Source organism: Dendropsophus ebraccatus, chromosome 1 (assembly GCF_027789765.1).
Source record: "Dendropsophus ebraccatus isolate aDenEbr1 chromosome 1, aDenEbr1.pat, whole genome shotgun sequence".
Taxonomy (NCBI): Eukaryota; Metazoa; Chordata; class Amphibia; order Anura; family Hylidae; genus Dendropsophus; species Dendropsophus ebraccatus.
The window spans coordinates 91045883-91069370 of NC_091454.1; the positions used below are offsets into that span (position 1 = coordinate 91045883).

The 23488-nt window shown below is 40.3% G+C and overlaps 1 protein-coding gene across 1 annotated transcript in view; it reads right to left on the bottom strand.

The window, feature by feature from the left end:
- PTPRB (protein tyrosine phosphatase receptor type B) overlaps positions 1-22697 on the bottom strand; it is an 84967-nt gene extending 62270 nt beyond the window's left edge. Inside the window, exons 1-3 of the mRNA XM_069975193.1 lie at positions 22617-22697; positions 18289-18684; positions 8440-8669 (exon numbers count right to left, since the gene is read on the bottom strand). Of these exons, the coding sequence (XP_069831294.1) occupies positions 8440-8669; positions 18289-18684; positions 22617-22671 (681 nt within the window). The 5' untranslated portion in view covers positions 22672-22697. The remainder of the gene's footprint in view (positions 1-8439; positions 8670-18288; positions 18685-22616) is intronic.
- Positions 22698-23488: the final 791 nt, after the last annotated feature.

Consider the following 23488-nt stretch of genomic DNA (forward strand, 5'->3'; position numbering starts at 1 on the left):
CCGGCAGGGACCGAGGAGCGCAAAGTCACATTCCTAACAGACAGGGTTGGGAATGCCAAATTGGGGGTTTCAGCAATTTGGCTCTTACTAATAAAAATTGGATCAACTGATTTTTTTGAGACTTTGATCTGACTTTATGGGATCCTAGTCCTAGCATCCCTAGCAATAAATTGTTTGAAGGACCTGGGGCACTCCAGCATGGACTACTATATATATTTGTATCTATGCAAGCAGGTAACAAACAAGAAGAAAAGTAATTCACTATTAAATGACAGACTAAAAGATGATGGAAAGGGGTAAAGGCACGTTTGCAAAAAAAGGGGGCTGTGGAGCCTGAACTCAGGGAGAACAGTGAAAAATTCCAATGGAGTACTCATTTACGAGTCTCCACTGATTGTCCCATACAAAATATAAATATGCAAAAAAGGGGGCCGTGGAGCCTCAGTTACGAGTCTCAAAACACGGGAATAGCCAGATATCCCTCTCTCCAGAGAAGAAAGCCCATTGCCAAGGGGTGCCTCCTAGTGGGGAGAGCACCAAACCACCCTGATACTTAGTCCCTCAGGTCCTCACTCTGTTGCGAGCTTTTGGACCTAAATAGGGAAAGGCACAAATGAACAATAAAGGTGGAGTCACAAATTAAAGCAGTCAGATGATGAATAGGATCGAAATACAAAACTGACCCAAACTATCTTTTCCTGACTCTTTCCCTAAATCTATTCCTGAGTACTAACACCAGACACCCTGACCCTCATTGTCTCTTAACATATCCCTAATAATTCAAATAAAAACCATTATCTGCAAAACTAACTCTATTAGGGCCCTATTTCACCAACAGATTTATCTGACAGATTTTTGAAGACAAAGCCAGGAACAGACTATAAACAGAGATCAGGTAATAAAGGAAAGACTGAGATTTATCCTCTTTTCAAATCCATTCCTGGTTTTGGGTTAAAAAATCTGTCAGATAAATCTGTCAGATATCTGTTGGTGTAATAGGGCCCTAAGGGTCCTTTTACACGTACAGAAAAATTGCTAAATCACTCATTAAGCGAAGTGAAGTGATAATTTTTTCTTTTAAATGCTAGACATTTAGACAGGTAGGTAAATCACTATGAAAAGGCGTTAATGCAATCGTAATTGCGTTCATCTACATACCTGTTCATATCTATATACTGTGAACGATTAGTGTTTAAACGGAAAGACTTGAGAATAGCTAACAATGATTCTGAGGTAAGCTCAAAAGATGTGATCAACGACATACAAACAAATTTTCAGTCGTAGTTTGATCGTTGCTGCGTTTACACTTGAAAATCATTACTTAAATTTGATCGATTTAACAATTTCTTGTACGATAATTGGCCAGTGTAAAAGGCCCTTAACACAACAAGAGAACCCAGAGGAAAAAAAAAGGTTAAAGGGGTTATCCAGCGATATAAAAACATGGCCACTTTTCCCCCTCTCTTGTCTCCAGTTCAGGTGTGGTTTGCAATTAAGCTCTATTTACTTCAATGGAACGGAGTTTGAAACCGCATCCAATTTGGAGACAAGAGAGGGGGAAAAGTGGCCATGTTTTTGTAGTGCTGGATAACCCCTTTAAGCAGTACTGAACAAACAGGAGCAACTAAAAATGCTGTAACAATGGCTATAAAAGAACTAACTGGACTGACTAGTAACAAAACTAGGCTGGAACAAAGTACTAGAATACTACAAGGAATGCTGGATTTTAATGCACAAACATATGTTATATTTCACATTACACTGCAGAAGTCAGGGATATTTAAAGAGAGGCTAACAAATCAGAAACTTCTATTTTAAATCTGAAGCAGCCCTAAGCTGAGAAATCATGTTCAGTTGATCCTCACTAATCACCCATCTGTGGGACAGACACATTGCCCCAGACTAAGGGTACTATTACACGGAACAATAATCAGCCAAATCGGCCCAATTCGGACGGTTATCGCTCCATGTAATAAATACAATGATCAGCCGATGACAATGAGCATCGGCTGATTGTTGATATAGGTTTGGATCTATTTTCGTTGGGCGCTGACCGCGCACCGCTACGTGTAATAGCTGTGCGCGGCCGGCGACTGACGATATATATTACCTATCCACTTTCCAGAGCTTCTGCGGCGGTCCCGGCCTGTGATTGGCTGAGTGGCCTGTCAGCTGACAGGCCACTCTGAAGTTAGAGCGCGCAGGACCCGTGGAGAAGCGGACCGCAGCAGCAGCCCTGGAACATGGATAGGTAATGTATATAGTTAAGCAAGGGCTGCAAGGACATCAGTAACGATGTCCCTGCAGCCCTTGTTTAACGATTATCAGGCCATGTAATAAGTCCAGTAAACGAGCAACGATCTAGCAGATCGCTGCTCTTTACAGGTATTATTGGGCCCCCATCGGCCCGTGTAATACCACCCTAAGGGGCCTATTCCATGGAGCGATAATCGGCCAAATCGGAGCGATAATCGGCCGAATCGGCCCGATTCGGCCGATTATCACTCCGTGGAATAGAGAAAACGATCAGCCGATGATCGTGTCATCGGCTGATCGTTCATTTAGGTTCAGACCTAAAATCATCGTTCGCCACCAGCGCATTGCTACGGTGGAATATCAGTGCCCGACGATTTCAGCAGTATCATACATTACCTGTCCGGGGTGCACTGCTCGGAACCGCCGCGGCCAGTGATTGGCTAAGCACAAAAACCTATATTAGGGTTTCTGACCAAAATTAACTAATAAGGGTTCAATTCATATACAACCAAAACAAACAACCCTTAGATAATCAGATAAAGAAATCACATGCCAAAAATATGATCAAAATCTAAATCCTTTATTTATATATAAATCCCAAACCTATCCCATAAAAACTACATATACACATGAGACACTTAAAAACAGGGTGCAGGGGACCATACAAATATCCATAGCAAGATCACATTAAATTACACAAAGAAGGGGAAAAAAATAGAAGATTACATAAATAATGGGATTATTTATGTAATCTTCTATTTTTTTCCCCCTTCTTTGTGTAATTTAATGTGATCTTGCTATGGATATTTGTATGGTCCCCTGCACCCTGTTTTTCAGTGTCTCATGTGTATATGTAGTTTTTATGGGATAGGTTTGGGATTTATATATGAATAAAGGATTTAGATTTTGATCATTTTTTTGGCATGTGATTTCTTTATCTGATTATCTAGGGGTTATTTGTTTTGGTTGATTGGCTAAGCAGTCTGTCAGTTCGGTCGGCGTGGGACCGGGAGAAAAAAGGAGAAGACCTGCAGCCGGAAAGGCAATGTATGAAACAAGGGCTGCAAGGACATCGGCACTGATGTCCCTGCAGCCCTTGCTAACGATTGTCGGTCCGTGGAATAGGCCCAGTAAACGAGCGTCGATCTAGCAGATCCGCACTCGTTTACATCGTTGATCGGGCCTTCATCAGCCCGTGGAATAGGACCCTAACTAGTAGACAGGAGAAGACAAGTGCATGATTTGAGGTGGTTATAACACTCATTGATAACCTCTCTATGGGATAGATAATGTTAAAGTCCCAGGAAACCTCTTTAAGATTACTTTTGCTGTCTGGTATTAATACTCTAATATAATGAAATATTATAGCTCTTCTAATCTGTCATAGCAGAAAACCACATAGGCTCCTGTACTAGAGGTAGTATGTATTAAGCAGGTGGTTCTTGGAGTGTCATGTATTTTATATTCTTTATCTCAACTGGTGTAAGTCAGTGACCTTGGGAAATAATCCAGTCTCAAACTTCCTGTGATGCTAAAAATAAAAACATACAGAAGCTTTGGGGAAGGTATTCATTGCTGCTTGCATTGTTCTGAAATGAATAAAGATTCTCACTTTTGTATTAGGGACGTGTTAAATATGGCCCTCAATAAAATCCATAGAGCAGGTACTCCATTAGTTAACATGGCTTCCTGAGCTCAATTATTTTACTGTACAGGCTGCGGAAGTTTAGGGAGTGCCCGGATACGTGGCTAATGGCAGGCTCCAGGGTCTTTTGCTGCAGACACTTTCCCAAGGTTTCCTGACATTTTTTTAAATACCAACTTCACTCCCTTATTATCAGGAGGAAATGGGCTTCCAACAAGCTTTGTCTGTGCAGCTTTTAAATCACAGCCTTTGGGTTCACTCACAGCTGAATGCTACTGAATAAACTAAGAATTTTCTGTTAATTGTGAACATAAAGGACTTTTTTGTGACTCAAACCATAACATACATGTTATTTGCTTTGATCAGAGGCTGTAAGTGGGAGCACATTCGAATACAGACTGCATCAAGGTATTCTGTCTAAAAGAAATGCACAACTTGCCATAGCTTTTAAAGGGTATGTACAATTCCTTTTTTTAAGGAAAGTTCGACTGTAAATCAACTTAATTTCGGGGGGTAATCCCTGTACAGTCGCGGGATAAATGAAGCATCACACAGCTTTCATTGAAGTCAATACGCTGTCCATGTAATGCAAATGCATCTCATATCCACCAGAGGGAGATATGCTCTTTGTGTGCTTTCATTGTCTAATAGATGAAAGACCGCATTAATAACTTAGAACTTATTAATATGGTAATTTGGAAATGAGTTTTATAAACCAATCATTTTAAATTACTCCATAACCATCATATTAACCCACAGAACATAATTCAGCAAACTATGGCTCTCCAAAGGTTATAGATTTGGGTCTGTCAAAGCCATTACTTATACTTGTACCATAGCTGGTCCTCCATAGGTTGCAGGTTGCTCTTTTCTCTATATCTGTTATACTGTGGCATGCATGAGCTGTTTTACCTGTGATTTTAGGCTGCTGAAATAGTTTCGAAGGATGAACTTTCTTTATATTTTGTTATAAAAGCATTGCATTGCCCTCTACTGTTACATATGGGTATAACATATCAGATCACTTGCTTCTTCACCCAGCAGCTATGCATACAAGTAGAGCTGGACTCAAGCTACTTTTAAGGTATACATTTTTGTACAAACACAATATGATCCCAATTGCCTTAAAGCTGGAATGCTGTGTAAATGTAAATACATGTAAAACACAATGCAATCAATTGTAAATGACTCAGAACTTGATGGTAGCAACACATTTCAAAAAAGTTGGGAAAAGGCCTTGTCTACCTTTGTCTAAGATCCCCTCTTCTTTTAACAACAGTTTGAGGAGACGACTGTTGGCCCTTTCTTGTCCAGTGTAGGATTCTAGCAGCTTGACAGTCCTGGGTCTTCTTTGGTGGATAATTTGTTCCATGATGCTCCCAATAGTTTCTATTAGTGAAAGGCCTGGATTGGTAACTCTATCAGGTGTCACACTCTAGGGTAATGAGGTTTTTATTTTTTGCATCACCACCACTTGGTGTCTCACTCTCCCCTGTTTGTTTATCGAAGCACAACTGAAGGATTAAGGGTTAACTACTCTTTTCTGCGGTTCACTGTTGTCCAATCACAATCACTGGTGGTACTGTACCTTACACACAACTCACCAACTACACTTCTTCCCTTTCTTTCTCTAAGCCTGTCCCCACCAACAGGAGGTTAGGTTAGGTCACTTCTATAAAAGAGTAGTTCTTGGTGGGAGGTCTTTGGTCTTTTGTCTTCTGTAGTGGAAGGTGGAGAGAGTAAGGCAGATATACTGTTTTTCTTCAGAGAGACTTAAAGCACAAGATGCACTGTTAAACCCAAAGGTGGGGTAACTGTCACCTGGGTAAACTTTGCCTACACCGTGGGTCCTTCTTAAAAGTTGGAACAATCTGAAAAGTCAAGAGATTAGTCCTCAGTAGGACAAAGAGCCTATACTGAAGTATCTACTGATAACTGCTCGATTTCCTTAGGTAATCTTGAGCAGTTAGCTTCGCCGAGTTGAGACTCATGCTACTGAACCTAACAGTCTCTGGGCTGGTTTGGCAAAAGGCCATATTTTAGCTAGTTCTCTCTGTGAGGATTCTCTACAGTACATTAAGTAACACGCTACGATATCCCGGAAGAGTACAATGCTACCTAGGTAAGGTCCCCTAGACAGCCCCCCCTATACCTCTTCAAGTCAAGCTATACTTCTTCTTCTGTCACTTCCTATCACAAGTCAGTACCTCAAGCACCACTTTTATCTATACCTGCACCTAGTCAACTGTTACTTGCTTTAACCTATATTGCACTGAAGTCTTTGAGTAAAAGTCACTATGTGATTAAGTGCTGGACTCATTTTTCTGCCCCACTTGCACCCACACATTGTGCTACCCTTTCAAGTACCAGTGCCCAGGTGTCCAGGGGTGGGTAATGCCACTCCATGACACCGTGACAAGTGCCCCAGAAAAAAAAGCAGTGTTCACCTGCTGTATACCATCTAAGCACCCGGGGCCACAGCACTATCATGATGTTTAAAAGGCTAAAAGTGACATGATACCATTATTCTATAGGTCAGTCCGAACACAACCATATGCAGGTTTACACAGATTTTCTAATGTTTTAATTTTTTTAAATGAAATCCTTTGTTTTTGCAATTAATTATTAATAAAACGACCCGACCCTATTGTGACTCTATCACTTTGTCACGGCCGCGGCGGCGTCCCGCGTTCCGGGCCGCCGCCGCGACCGCTTCCTGCCCCATGCAGCAGCCGGTGTCCATAGTCGGGGACCCGGCGCTGCTATCACCTCGGCCCCGGGGGGCGCCTCACCTCTCCACGCTCCTGTCTCCCGCTGTGCCGGCCGGCGCGCGCGTCCCCGCCTCCTAGGGCGCGCGCGCGCCGGCTGTCTCAGATTTAAAGGGGCAGTGCGCTCCTAATTGGTAGTTGCACCTAATCACTCCCCTATAAATCCCAGCATGCCCTGTCCCCTGTGTTGGAGCCTCTACATGCTTCCCATAGCGTTTGGCCCAGCTCCCTGTTGTTCCTGTGTCCTGTCCGTTACCTGGTCCCTAGTCCCTGTTCCTGAGTCCTGTCCGTTACCTGGTCCCAAGTCCCTGTTCCTGGTTCCTGTTCCCCTGTCACTCCACCTGTTCCTGTGTCCAGCCAGTCACGTGCTCTCTCATCTGCAGACTATTGCCTGTACCCTCTCCTGCCACGCCTCGCCTGCCGACACCAGCAACCAAGCCAGGGGTAGCGACCTGGGGGTCGCCTGCCGCAGCAAGTCCATCCCGCCTTGCGGCGGGCTCTGGTGAAAACCAGCGGCCCCTTAGACTCCGCTCCCTGGTGAGGTTTGTGCCATCGCTGGTGCCGGTCCAGTGGATCCACTACTCCGGGCGTTACACACTTACACTTAAACACTGTGATCACGGCGTTTAAGGGGTTAATGACAGGCTGCAGCGCAATCGCTGCAGCCTGCCATTAACGGTGAGGGCCTGGCTACTGATTGCAGCCAGCCCCCACCTGCTCTAAAGCTCTGCTCCGCTTCATAACACAGGACGTCTGGGGACAGGTACCCAAGGCGTACTGGTACGTCCTATGTGATCTAGAGGTTAATAATAGCTCTGTATCTTCCAACCCAACCCAAGTCCAATCATTAGGAAGTCCTCCTTCCTGATTCGCTGCTGACAATCACATGACCCGCTTCAGCTGCCTGCATTAATTGGTGGAGGCCAGGCCATGTGATAATGATATGATTTTCAACTCCCAGCAAGGTATTGTGGGACACTGTAAGTGCTGTTTTGGGATAGTAGGACAGCACCCCACAATTGGGACTGTCCCACCGGATCCGGGATGGTTGGGAGCTATGGATGTGTATATCGTTCCATGTTCTCTCATACGTATTTTATGTCCAGTTTAGGAAAAATTGAGTATATTGTTTTTAAATGTATTGATTAACTAAGGGTAGGCACTGTGATTTGTCTTACGTTTGGTGCAAATACTGTATATGATGCACTATTTATCAACAGCTATGCAACCAATACACCACCTATCTGTTCCTTTGCATGTGGTATTTACCTTATCTTAATTAAATGTTTTTAGAATTGGGTATTTGTCAATAAAGATTACAATTTATTAGTACATAGCTGTCTGATGGGTTCCTTTATAAAAGTACTGTTATGAAGTTTAGAGTGGTGCCCTATGTATTAAAATTGGCCCTTTGTTGGTAATCAAACTGATTCAGAGGATAATGCTATGATGGTATTTTTGCCATATGGTGAACAGTTTAAATTTAAAGTGCAAAATTTTTTCCCATCTCTCTTGCAAAAGAAGAGTTAACAAAAATTGACAAATAACATTTTTTTCTTTTCAATTATAATATAGAAGAACAACAAAAAGTATATCTCTTAACATTAAAAATAATTACAAATATTCTATATAGTGGGAAGGTATATAAAAATGTTGTACAACCTGGTACACCAGACCCAATCACATATTTTTCAAAACAAAGGCAAAACCTTGTTCTCCAACAAATATGACATACAAGCTCTGTTTCCTGCAAAATGTTATGCTTCTTACCGCTATAGTTGTACTGGGGGAGGCCAGAGTTGTTACAATCCAGACTTGTGTGGTAGCAGTAGATAGAGGACTGTCATTCTGAGGCTGACTTACAGTGTCTGTGTCTCTGTCTACACGTGTAACATTCACATGGTTTAGCTCAGTGGTGTTGGTAGTTACAGTCCATAGTGTAATGCCGGTGGTTGCTGCTAATGTCTCTGTTGTTGGGCTCACAGTAGTGTGGTCATGATCTGGGGAAACAAATAGAACATTGTGTTACTATTCAATTTAAAGAAAACCTGTAGCCAACTTCCTAAAAATAAAATTTTTCTATCATTAAATAGCTGAGGGTGTCCATATTAAACACTGCTATGTACACCCATAATTGAACAAATAGTAAGACTAGTATATGTCTTTATTAAATCTGTTATATTAGTCATGTCCCTTTTTTAAGCCATTAGGAACAGAAATATGGTGCCTTGTCCTTGGTAAATCTCGTTCTGTATATTCAAATCAAGTCCTTGCAAATTTGACAGCAATTAAAAGTTTCCCAGATTCCAGACTGGCAATTCTTTTTACTGTCCTCCTCCAATCCATTTTTTGTAAATGTATTACCAGTGCACCATACTAACGGTCTCTTCCCAGTAAGTATACAACACTTTTACTTACATATTCATATGTGATATAATACAGTAGGCTGTATTCATGTTTTCCAGGCAGTCCTTGGCTTGCATCTCTACAATTAGCCATAAAGACATGCCTGCAATTGCCATACATGATGAAAGCAAACATACATATATAACAGGGATGGGGAACCTTTGGCTCTCCAGCTGTTGCAAAACCACAATTACTATCATATCCGAACAGACAAAGTCTAAGCTTTATCTGTCCAGGCATGATGGGTATTGTAGTTTTGCAACAGCTGGAGGGCCGAAGGTTCCCCATCCCTAAAATAAATAATACTGGTTTGATGCTTCTATCAAGCATCTTCTGCTAAAGTTTCAATGGCTAGAATAAATGTGATGATGATGATGATGATGATGATGATGATCTTGAAAAGACCAAACATCAAGACCATTTATTTGAATGAAATTTAATTGAATTTATAGCACTTCTATGCTGGTGACCATCTATTTCTGCCTGAAAATGAAGATGTTATTACTATTGTAATGATTAATTTATTTTAGCACTTGCTCAGAGTAAGGCTGGGTGGAAAAAAAAACCGGATGAAAAACGGATTACAAAAACGGATGCAGTTGTGTGCATCTGTTTTGATCCGTTTTTCCATTGACTTCCATTATAAAAAATGGATCAAAACGGATCCGTTTTTTTTTGACGGACACCAAAACATTGCTGACACTATTTTTTTTTTGTCCGTTAGAAAAAACGGATCCGTTAAATGGTATGCAAAAACGCAGTGTGAACCCAGCCTAAGCAAAGTTCTGTCCTTGGGCAAACACAAATCCCAGTATAGCACTGTATCTCTAAGCAAGGGTGTAGAAAAGGACCTGCCTTTCCTTCCACAGGAAATGGTATGTGCCAAATGGTCAAAGACCTTTTGGCAAATTTTCAAATTTTCGAATGTTTAGATTCTTGTCAAATGGAGAGGCCTGAACATATTAATCATATAGAATATTGTTCTGTATGTACAGATCTTAATATAAATGAGAAAAGCACAATAAGTACTTTGTGTAATAATGAAAAACCTTAAATTAAGAATAGCAGCCTCTCAAGGAGTCTTCTCTTGATGAATATGTACAGTATATATGTAATTGGAAGGACAGATGACACTCTGTAGACAATAAAGCCGATGGTATATAATAACTAAAATACTGTCATAAACAATCTAACAATGGAGCAATAAATCAATATAACAACCCACAGAGCCGTAAATTGTATATGAAAAAAATTATACCACAAGGCAATTGCTTAAGTAAAAGTTGCTTGATGGCAAAATGCAACCAGAGCTGCAGGGCCCTTGCAAGCTAAGATTGATGTGGTAGTAAAAGTTATGATAAGAGTAAAAAATAAAAATAGAAATGATGAAAGATCAATAAAAAATTTATGAAAACATTTTCATAGTTATTTTCATTTTATTATTGTTATATTGTTTATGGCTATGTTCCCACAACATTTTTTTAGGTAAAAAAACTTCATGATCATTAATAAGTCATTATTTGACTTTTTCAGGTAAAAAAGACATTTTGGGAACATAGCCTTTGACTGTATTTTAATTAATATATATATCATCTGTCCTTCCAATTATATATACATATTCATCAAGGGGGAACTGCTCGAGAGCCTGCTAATCTTTATATACATATTGCTCTATTGACCTGTGGGTGCAGGGGTTAGGCAGTGCTATCGGAGCTCCCTCATTTTATTACACTAGATTGCATCCATCCCTACGTCAGGTAGAAGCCCTCACAATAACAAATAAATTATGATGAGAAAAAAATTATTATTTAAATTATTGTACTCTAAGCACTGACAAACTATTATTAAAGTGTAACAGTCTTATCATTTTATTTTATTTTTTTTGCAGAAAAATTGTACAAGTCATTTTAAGAAACTCTGTAATAAGTTTTATTAGGCAACAAAGCCTCTTTCTGTACTCAAAAAGCTGTTTCCCAGCCTCCCCCCTGACTTCTTATCTGTGCATTATCAGGAAAATCCGTCTTCATTACAGAGAAGCCAGTGAAGATGGGTTCTGCTGTGTCCATTATATCCTACAGGGGGGAGGGGCCAAGGGGGATAAGTGAGTAGGGAGAGCACAGAAGCAACTGTACAGTTTGCAGACTGTCTGGGCACATAAAACGCTGGATTCAGAGGTCAGAAAGGTCAGTGGTTATCTAGGAGCTTGGAGAGAAAAGATTGCAGGATATAGTGTTTTGAAGGGCTGCCTTGTCCCCTCTCCGTGCTCACTCATCCCCCTCAACCCTTCCCTTTTCCATAAGGAGAATAATGGACACAGAAATCCTACTTCTTCTAAAGTGAGGGGTGAGGTAGGAAAACAACTTTTTGACAACAGAAGATAACTCTTTTGCTTTATAAAACCTATTATAGAGTTTCTTAAAATCACTTGTACTATTGATATTTATTGATTTCTAAAAATTATATATAAATGGCTTGTTTAAGTAGTCACGGTCCTGGACCGGCTCCGGCGCTGTAATCCCGCCCCTCAGGGCGTGTTGAAAAGAACTGCATACTGACGTCACCGGGGGGGGGGGGGGGGCATTGCACGTCGGCCGCACCGACGGCTTTACTATGCTTTACTATGCTGCTGCTGTACTGTGCCTGTGCGGCATAGTACAGCAGCATCTTCTCTTGCTGTACTGCGCATGCGCAGCTTAGTAAAGCTGTCGGCGCGGCCGACATGCAATGCCGCCCTCCCCCCAGGTGACTTTATTACAGTGCCGGAGCCGGACCAGGACCGTGACTTCTTGAACAAACCACCAGCCCACCGTTACTACTTGAACAAGCCACACGCCCACCGTAACTACTTGGCAGGTAATTTACATAAAGCGTGGGAGATAATTAAACAAACTTTGCGGTTTATATGTACATGGTTTGCAGGGTACAGGGGGATGTTTGGGAAGCGTGCTGGGTGATGTACCAGCACGTTTCCTTGGCTTTATGGACGTTTTTAGTGTGATTGGTTCCCTTTGAACTTTAACTCTTATTTATGCCATTTTTTTGTACGATAGAAATGACATGTTATCCATACTTCTCAGGCTAGTATGATTACAACAAAACACAACTTGTATAGACGTTTTACTATTTTATAAAAATGTAAAACTTTATTTAAAAAAAGGTCAACCCCTATAACTTTTTTTACTTTACTGCCTGCTTGGTTGGGGCTATTTTTTTTTCCCTCCATAATCTGTAGTTTTTATCTTTACTACTTTTACATTGATAGGAATTTTTTATTTCTTTTTTAAAAAAATTCTCAGGAATGTAATATGACCAAAAACCACACAATTATGCCATTTGTTATTTTTCCCTGTTTATGAGGTGCTTCCCTCAGTATCATTTACATTATATTTTAATAATACCGCACACAATAACATATATGTTTAGTTTTTTTTTTTGTTTACTTTATTTAGGTGGTGAATAAAATTTTTTATTTTAGAATAATTTTTTGGCTATGTTCCCATGATGTTTTTTACCCCATCATTACAATGACTACTATTGGTACATTTTTCTTGTTCAGGCCCTTTTGGGTGTGGTTCTTTTTTGAAGGTCCATTGAATTTAGTAGTGGTAAAGACGGTGAAAGGAGGGTAAAAAAATAATGTGTGGGATCTACTAAAAATACTACAGTGTGAGGGACATTTACCACAATTGTGCCCCTAGTGTATGCCAGGGAAAAGGCACAGATTCACCTTTATTCTGTGGCGTACACCTGCCATATCACCCTCTCACCTGATGGACAGCCCGGGGGGGGGGGGGGGAGCAGAAAGGTAGGGGGGAGGTGTACTCGCTAGAGATGAGTGGAACTTTCGGACTTTCAGTCCAAAAGCTGCTCACTCCAGTGCGATGCCTGCGATCCCGGGTGCATAGTTGCGCTCCTGGGAATCTGCGGCCGGGATCTTCCAGGGAATTCAAGATACATTCCCTGGAAATCCACCCGGGATCGCTGGCATACTAATTGAGCGAAGATGTCGTCGGATCAAAAGTCCGACGTTTCGCTCATCCCTAGTACTCGACTTGACTTCAGTGCATTCCATTTACTTTAATTATAATTCTGTAATAACAGACTTTATTTTTTTTTAAATGTGGACACCTTTTCTCTTTTTCTTTTTAAGTCCCCCTAGGGAATTTCTACTGACAATCATTCAATTGCTTATTTAATGCTTTGCTTATGAATAAATTCAATCTGCTTAAAAAGTCTGCCATGAAGAGACTGAAGATCACCAAGCAACCCTGATACCCCCTTAAAGGGGTATTCCAGGAAAAAAAAACACTTTTCCCCTATTCCACAGTAGGTGGTTGCGGGGGGTCTGACCTCTGTACCCCCTCTAATCTCTGTATCGGGCCCTGCCAGCTCTGTTATAAACAGACACGCCATTCGTTCTGTTCATTCCTGTGGAGCGACAGAAAGAGCCAAGTTCGGCGAAAAACAATGTTCTCAGCTCTTTTTTCCGGCTCCATAGAAATTAATAGAGCTGCAGGTCGTGTGGCATACCTGCGGCTTTATTCTCCTGTGGAATAGGCCAAATTTTTTTTTTTTTTTCCATGGACAACCACTTAAAGTCACACTCAGTTGTGAGTATTAGGACACAAAGAGGGAAATACCAGGATGGCCCCTTTAGCATCAAAGTCTAACTCAATTGCAAGTATTGCAACATGGTAAGGGAAAACCAAAGCCAGGCATCCATCCACAGACAGCTGTTTTTGGGAATTGCCCCTCATCAGTGTGGAGAAAGATTCTGGCAATCAAGTACAATGAATAGTAGACCAGCAAAAACAACAATCACTTACCTCAGGGAGATCAGCAAAGGAAAAAAAATAAAGTAAAATCCAATGGAGTACCTAATCAAGAGTCTGGAATAATACATTCCCCCCTTAAAAATCTGAATATGCAAAAAACAGGGTCCGTGGATACTTAGTCTCAAAACACGGGAACAGCCAGTTGTCCCTCATTGGAAAGAAACCCGTTGCTAAGGGGCGCTTCCCAGTGGAGAGACTGAGTGGGACTACGTAACAGAGTGGTTTGGAGATCTCTACACTGGGAGGCATTGCTTTGCAATGGGACCCTGTTTTTGCATATTAACATTTTTCAGGGGGCAGTGTATCAATGGAGACTCCTGATTTAGTACTCCACTGGATTTTTTTGCTGATCTCCTTAGGCTCAGTGATTGTTGTGTTTTGAAGGCCTTCAGCCTTGACAATGGATTGTCTTCTCACAATCTGGCCATCGGAAACTTCTCCAAACACTGAACCACCACTGCCACGTGGCCATACTGTTTAAATACCACTATCAATTTAATAGTTTGTGTTGTCAACAGATTAAAGGGAACCAATCACCCAAAAAACACTTGTTACGTTATGGGAATGTGCTGTAGCAGCACCTAGCACACATCCCAAACATGCTTTTACACCCCCCCCCCCTGGAATGTAGAACCCAAAAACTTACTTTATAAACTTGGCACCCTGTATGTAAATTGCCCCCAAGTAGTCATTGTCCCCTGGGTATTCCAGAGCGGTAATCAAGCCCCTTTGGGCATGATTAGACTGCATAATTGTGGTGATGTCACTATGACGTGCCACCCCTTACTTCAGCGTGCCTACGTTATTGCTGCACCTCACTTGCGCAGTACAGCGGGTCCACTCCGCGCCGTACTGTGGAGGTGCAGAAGATTGCTGGAGATCCGACAATGAGTTCGAGGCTATACTGCACCTGCGCAGTACAGCGCAGACCAGACCCGCTATACTGCACATGAGCGGCGCAGTAAGGACGTAGGTGTACCGATGTTAGGGACGGTGCGCCTCTCAGTGATGTCACCACAATTATGCAGTCTAATCACGCCCAGAAGGTTGTGATTACCGCTCCGTAACGTCCAGGGGACAGTGATTACTTGTTGGTGGCTCACAGCACAGATTACTACTTGGGGGCAATTTACATACAGGGCGCCAAGTTTATAAAGTAAGTTTTTGGGCTGTACATTCCAGGGTGTGTGTGTGTGTGTGTGTGTGTGTGTGTAAAAGCATGTTTGTGAAGTGTGCTGGGTTGCAAAAACATAACTTTAAAAACTGTTTTGTTTACTATATTGCAGGCAGCTCAGACCTATTGACTATAATGGAGACTCAAGTATAATCATGTATAAACCCACTTCAGGTAACTAGCTAAATGAAAGTGTACTGTAGTGATAAAGAGCTACTTTTATTCCATCAAACAAATTCAGCACGCCTTACACAGCCATTTTCAGGATATATGAAAGATTATTTGTATGCTGGCCAGATATAGAATAATTATCGGCAAAAAGAATGTGTATGTCAAATAACTGAGGCCTCCAATTAGGGTCCCTCCATTAGCCAGAAGTGATATCCACATATCCACATCAAGTTTGTCCCTCTGCCGTAAAGGACAGCTGATTGTCCTTTGAACAAAGGATGTTCACTTACATTAATGGACACTAATGCCTACATTACTGTAATGCTCCACAATCTGTTGTGCATTTTCAGTGCATGTTCTGTCATAAAATGTAAACATAATACATGCATAGGCTATGTTTACACATAGCGTTTCTGTCAGTCTTTTCGGCAGAATTTTTTCAACTAAAATCTGGAATAGAACTGACAGGGCAAAATGATAATGGAAATATTTGCACAGGTTCTGTATGTTCAAAAAGACTGACCCAAAGACACTACTATGTGTGAACATAACCAGACTGTGATGTGGATTCACTGCTGGTTTGCCAATCTGTACATGGACCAAAAGGAACTGCAAATTGGCAAGAAGTATTTTTAACATAGACACCTGTTTGTTTAATGGAACATGGGAGTATAAATGGTTGCCAGATAGAAAACTGCATAATTTATTTAAAATATAACATCAAACTAAACTGATGAGCTCAATTTATTTTTCTCTTTACAGCAGACCTCACAGCATTCTGCTGAAAATAATAGACTCATTAGACCAAATGTATTACTACTCTACTCTACAAGAGGTGAATGAAGTGTTATGTACCTTATACCATAGGTACACAAAAACATAGGACACAAAAACATGGATGTGTCACAGAACGGCCGCTGTCTGTGAAGATCACGCCAGCCGGTACGGCAGTACTGACTGGATGAACTTAACTTCTTTTGATTTGGAATGCGGGTGCATTCTTGTGTGTCCGCATTCAAAATCACCATAGCAATGTAAAGTGTGGCCGGAGACGCACTTTACATTGCTTTGTCAGCTTTGTGTGGCCACTAGGGGCCGTACAAAATTGACATGTCAGTTTTTCTACAGAGTGTATACACTCCGGCTGGGATTCCATAGGACACAATGTTATTTTAATGTTTGGGCTAAGCCCCTTATTTCCAGTCAAGGGTAATAATAATGCTTCAGCATACCAAAACATTTTGGATAATTATTGGATTCCAGCTTTGTGGCAACAGTTTAGGAAAAGCCCTTTTCTTTGCCACCATAATCGCCCAAGTTCACAAAGAAAGGTCCGCAATGGTATGGTTTGACAAGTTTGGTATGGGGAACTTAAAATGCTTGTACAGAGGCCAAATCTCAATCCTATTATATACACTTGGGATGAACTGGAATGCTGATAGAATGCAAGCTAGACTGGAATCAGTGTTGACCTCATAAATGTTCTTTTGGCTGAAAAGGCATACATTTTCACAGCCATACATTTTGAAAAAAAAAAAACCTTGCTGTAAGAGTGGAGGCTGTTAACTGCAATAGGATGCTCAACCTTTGGAATTGGATGTCCAATAGAGATGAGCAAACCTCTCTGGTTTTTCTGAACCCAAATGCTCTGCAATTAAGTACTGGTGGCTGGGGAAGTTGGATGCAGCCGTAAGGATCCCTGAAAAACATAGATACAGCCATAGGCACGTGAAACGGCTATGGATACAGCCACAGGCCGGGTTTACACTATGTATGACACCGGCCATTCTGTGACACGGCCATGTGTCAGTGAAGTTCATCCCAGCCAGTGCTGCAGTACCGGACGGATAATCTTCATTTCTTTTTAATTAGGATGTGGGCACATTAGGGTGTGTTCATTTTCCAATTAACCATGGCTGACAATGTGAAGTGCTGCCGGAGCTGCACTTTAAATTGTCTGCTTTGTCAGTCTTGTGCGGCCGCTATTCAACGAATAGCGGCCGCACAAAGCTGACATGTCAGTTTTCGGTGTGGCCACAAGGAATCCCGGCTGGAGTGTATGCAGAGTGTATACACTCCTGCCAGGATTCCATAATAATGAATGTGATAGATAAATTCATTAAATAACGCCTGTAGTTGCAAACCTGCAACTACAGCCGTTATTTACTAAAGTTATATGTAGTGTGATTTTAGCCATAGGGTGCATCCATGTTCTTCAGCCACCTGTTATAAAACACAGAGCATACGGGATTGGACGAACCTCAGCAAGCTCAAGGTTTGCTCATCTCTTCAGACATCCTGATCATACTCAAGGTTTGCTTATCTCTAATTTCCAACAAGTTCAAGTGTGACAGTGGTAAGTAAATGGTTTAAAAGGCCATTCAGTAGAAAATAAATGGAATCATGGCCCCATACACATGATCCACTCTAGTCATTCAAGAACAGATTTCCACTATTTCGAGATAAGTAAATGTCCTACTGGTCAGACAACCCCCCCCCCCCTAACTGATAAACATATCCACTATCCTGTGGATAGGCTATAACTTTTCAAGTTGGAAATATTGAAGTCTGATATGTAATGTTTTTTTTTTTTTTTTTTTAATATTTCTTTTGTGGTTTAGAGAACCTGGTTAATCAACTTACTAATTTAGAGTTTGTCAGGTTTAATAAAATGTCTACAATAGTAGATGGTTGGATAAATTAAAGATGTTGTGATTGCGTGGGATTCTTTAGCAAAATAGCTGCATCACTAACCAGCCTTTGTAGAGCTCTTCATCCTGAATCCCAGTGCCTGATTTACATTAAAAAAATGGTTGTGCTAAGATCCTATTATGCCATGAGGATTTGTGCATTTGGGGTGGATCATTCCATATTCTATCTTTAGTGGATTTCTCACCAAAAGACAGACACCAGTGGATTCAGAATGAAGGGATGGCAGCAGCCTGCTGATGAATTCCCTATTAATGCCTATTTTGAGGATAAATCATCTTAATATACGGTCTGTTATTGGTTTTACATGTTAATATTACTCACCTTTATCTAGACATATATTTTCAGTTGCAACATTTCCCTTTTTATCCACTTCCAGTCTTTTCCAGACATTGGGGTATTTTGTTCCCGTTTTAACAACAACCCTTGAGCCTTGTTTCCTCAGGAACAGTGAGGTATTTGCAACCTCTAGCAGTTGTTCACTTTCATGGCATGTCCATATGGGAGCTTTAGCGCAGTCAAGAAGAATAGCCGGGCGAAAGTGTGAAGCAGATGTGAAAGAGATGCCCAGACACATGGAGGATTTGATATTCAGTAGTTTCCTATTTTCGGTCCACTTCCATTGCTGGTTGTAATGTGTCACGTTACATTTGGTAACACCCACATACTTGCCAGTGTTGATGCAAACATTCTTCTGGTCATGGTATATTAAAAAGCTTTCTGTAATAGTAAGATGTAAAATACATTATAATCTATCACAAATTTAAAGAAGCAGTCCAGTAAAAGCACATTGTTTCCATCACTACACCCATCTTCTTCTGATCAGCCACCATCTTGACCTTCTCATCAATGTTTTGCTATCACTCCCATCATGCACCAGCTCAGCATCACATGGGCAGCTAGAGCTAGTACCATCTCTGCTGGGAGAAGAGTGCAATAGTCCTCACCTCTATATTCTCCTAAATAAGCTAGACTATAAGTATACTGTCAGGAAGGCTGAACTATTATCCTATGACAGAAGCTAAATATTCAGTATAAGTATAGTGGTTCCTTGGTTTGAGAGTAACTTGGATTAAAAGCGTTTTGCAAGAAAAGCTTACAGTTTTTCAAAATTGTAACTTGGTTTAAGAGCTCCCTGTACTGGGTGGGAGGGCGAGTGTGAGAGGGCATGGCCATCATGAGGTAATGTGACTCAAGTAAAGGATTCCAGGAATTTTCAGATAGAAAAGAATACCTATCATAATACTAGCTGAATTATATGGCTGACTGGCCATATAGCCAAGTCAAAAATTCATGTTTGCTCGTAAGTTGCCTACATCAGTCAAGCTGAAAAAAATGTACACATCTGTATCTTATAGGATATTGTTATATGTGTACCTGTGGCTCTATTCATAACAGAGGTGGCGGGCCCAAATGCGTAAATCGACGGGGTACATAGGTCGGACCCCACGTGATCCTGTGGATAGGGGAAATATAAATTTTTGCTGGAATACCTCTTTAATCAAGTTGTTCAGGGTTACATAAAAAAGGCTGTCTGGTTATTCGACCCATTTTCCTTATTAGTAATAAAAGTTATAAAAGCTCTCACTCCATTCATCTCAGGATATTTTGAACCTAGAGAGAAGTTAAAGGGAAGTATCTAACCTGCTGATATGTCCCAATAAAGCACTGAGGATGAAGGTAAGTTTCTTACCTTGGTCCTCAATGCAGTTTTCCTGTACTTTGTAGTTTAATTAATATGCCAATTAGGTGGTTTGGTGCACTGAAAGTGGGACTACCAGTCTCAGCTGGATCCAGTCCTGGGAAACTAAGAGAAGGATCCAGCTTTTGCAGGCACCTGGGGAGGAGCAGCACGGAGTGGCAGTGACTTAGTAAATTCTGGGAAAAGGGCCGGGGAAAAGGGAATGGGGCTATAAGACTGGTGCACAAGTGCATATATACTATATAATATATAAATATGACCACTAATTTTAGAGCAAAATGGTGGTCTGTAACCTATAATAGAGGAAGAGGTGGGCCCCACCTAGATAAAGAGGTATGGATGACAAAAAAGGGAGGCTACAACATGCCTGAACAAACAATATTACAAACTAAGAAAAGAAGGCACATATAAATAACTGTGCAAACAAACAAACAAACAAGGTAAACACAATTAAAACATGATCGGCATCACTCTAGAGTAAAGGGTGGGCCCCCTATCATGAGAGGTTCCCACTAATCCACCAAGGAGGGGATCCCTTCACAGTGGGGTGCACGCCCTTTACTCTAGGGTGATGTCGATCATGTTTTAATTGTGTTTAACTTATTTGTGTACTGTACATCAATAAACGTTGGGATTTGCTTCATATTTGGGTGTGCACAGTTATTTATATGTGCTTTGTTTTGTTGGTTTGTAATATTGTGTGGTCTATAACCTAGACACCAAGCAGTCAACAATGGGAGGAAAAGAGCAGCACATTAGGAGAGGGAGACAAGTTTGCTGAATGAATGTACTTGCAAAAATATATAACTTGATTAGTCCTACATTTGTATATATATTAGAAGAGATGGGAATACCTCTTTATTAGAGAGGTGCCGGTAGTAAGATTAGTGCATTAGCTGGGGTGATATGTTTCTGATAACTGTAAAGAAGTATACTGTAGTTTCTTTAACGTTTATGTAATTATTATGTCATTTCACTTAGGTGTACATCTGTTACATCCTTCAAAAATACTTTTGGTTAAAAGAGAAATAGCAAACATATCCCTTGACACTATAATGTATGTTTCTATAGCAGTTTTATGTCAAATTATCCATTATATCTATTTTATATCATCATTTAGAAATTTTCCCATCATGATGAGGGAATTAAGCAGATTGATATAAAGTTTTGTGGTAAAAGTAGTCATGTGGGTGGTCCTACTCAGTGATTGACAACTACGGGTGCATACAGAGAAAGCTTATAATCACTGAATAGGACTGCCCTTTTGACTACTGAGCCCAGGATAAGGAAATATTTACAGTATGTGAATAAAGAACAATTTATCCTGAATCTGCTTTCTACAAAACTATATTTCAACCTGCATTGTATTTCATTTTTAACCCCAAAGGTTGTTGGATTTTTTTTTTTATATATATATATGTATATGATTGATCTGCAGAACTGGTTTATGAACTATGGAGCATTATTCAAAAATGAAACATATTGTGATGAAATCAACCCAAAAAGTAATAAAAATAAGTACTGACAATTATACATAAACACCTGATGAATGGTATCATCATATAATGTGGTATACCAACGTATACAGGGCCAAGACAGGCCTATTCAAACTGGCCAGATCGGTCTAATAGGGACAATGGCTCTTAAAGAAATACTAGGTCCAATTCTAGCTACATAAGAACAGCTAATAAAATATCCTATGGCTGAAAGACTATATAAGAACATGTGTCTCTGTTTACTTCTCATACACATATTCTAAGTTTTGAAGACCTCTACAAGGATAACATTAGGCTATAGCTGTTTTTCTTTTGACAATTACCTTCTTTTTAAATTTTGACATTTATTAAGTAAACCTTTTTTTTTTAAAGACATAGTTACAATAAATGAATAAACAGTCTGTGGACATTGTTAAAGCACTTGAAGTACAATACCTTTTTTGTGGCAGTCACAAAAGTTGAACTTATAATAATGATGGTGATAATAATAAGGGAAAGATTCAAATATGGTATGTTTGCTCTATTTAAGCAACAAAAGGGGTAAATAAATGTATTTATATAATATTGAACAAGTCAAAACTCACATACCCCAAGATACATACAGTCTCATTTACCATATCATTGATATTATATAGTAGGCCACCAGGTATTCCCATGTCTAACGTTAACTTTCCCCTCTGCTATCTAATAATTCTTGAATGCAACTCAAACATTTTAAATTAGGAGTGATTCATTTTGCAATATACTTTTTTATGTATACAATACCAGAAGTATGAATACTATGTATAAAATGGAGTATCAACATGCTGTCAAAGAAGCATTGCCATCCACAGATGAGGATAGAACAAAAAAATAAAGCAGAAAATCTTCATCCTGTGAAACAAATATTTCTGACCTATTGGTAACATAGTTCACCTAACAGTATGCAATCCTAAGGCTCACACTAATGGATGAGAACATGCCTCCCCTATTTGAGAACAATGTTGTTAAAAAACATATAGTACAGTACAGGCTTTACATATTAGAGGGCTGGCATTTCAATTAAAGCCAATACATCCCATAGGCCAAGTTTAAGACAAGGGAATCTGAAAGACTGCTTGTATTTTAGATACATTCCTAAACCACACTTACCACATTATTACTAAAATAACAAACGTATGGCCTCTAAACATGAACAACACTATGTATTAGTTCTGCCATTGATAATCTATATTACCCTTTGGTTACTGAGGCCTGCCCAGCAGACTGCCTGGAAAAGTTGTAGAATTCTCTAAAATCACAGATTCTATAACCATAGGTTATTATGTCTGCTGGAGTTCCTGCTGTGACACAAAATGTACTGTGACAGCTGGTGAGACACAGCTAATTTGTTGTAGATGAATCACTTACATATATGTTTGCTGGTGACATCTTCACCTCTATATCAGTTACCCTCACCTTGATCCCCCACTTACCTGTTATCCCGTAGGACAAGCAGATTACTAGCAGAACATGTATAAATGCATCCATTTTCCACCTAGCAGTCACTCCATGCTTCTGTCCAACACGTTAGATAAGTGAAGCTAGGTTTAGGAAGGAAATGAGCCTTCACAGAGGGAAAAAGTCAGTGACGAGAACTTCCTTCTATTCAATTGTTTTGGGGACTCTGCAGCAGATTGCACGAGTCTTCAGCATTGGTTTTATATCTATGTATATGTTTGTGTCTGGACCATGTTCAGAGGTCTCAGAGCAGAGCAACTAAGATTGCAAAGCAAGCACATTAGTATGACCCAGCAACCTACACCGGGAGGTGCAATGTGTCCTTCTAGAACTGAATATCTGGCACACATCTGGAGCTTTGCTAGAAAGAAAATAGAAAAATGGACATTTGAAACTATAGTATCCATCAGTGTGAGATTTATAGGTAGAAATGGTAAATCTACGGTATATGGAGAAGTAACCTATATATATGTAAGCTATAACAAAAGCAGAGCATAAGCTGTATAGTGCGGAATCATTTACACATTATAAGACTATGTACTGTACACACAATGTACATTTTATGAAAAGAAAATTTTTGTGAAAAGTGTTGCATTGTCCACACAATGTATTGAACAGCAGCTTTTGCTTGATACGGCCGTTGAAATAATTGACAAGTCAATTATTTTCGGCTGTTGTGCATTGATATCAATGCAATATTTGATGGCCGTTGTTTGACCTCCAATACAATGGCCGTCGTTTTTGAGTGCCAAAAAATGTCCATTGTCCATAGGTTGTGTGAACGTAGCCTTATCATGTCTCAGCTTTTAACCAGTCTTACTCAAAGGCTCTCCAGTTTCTTAGATGT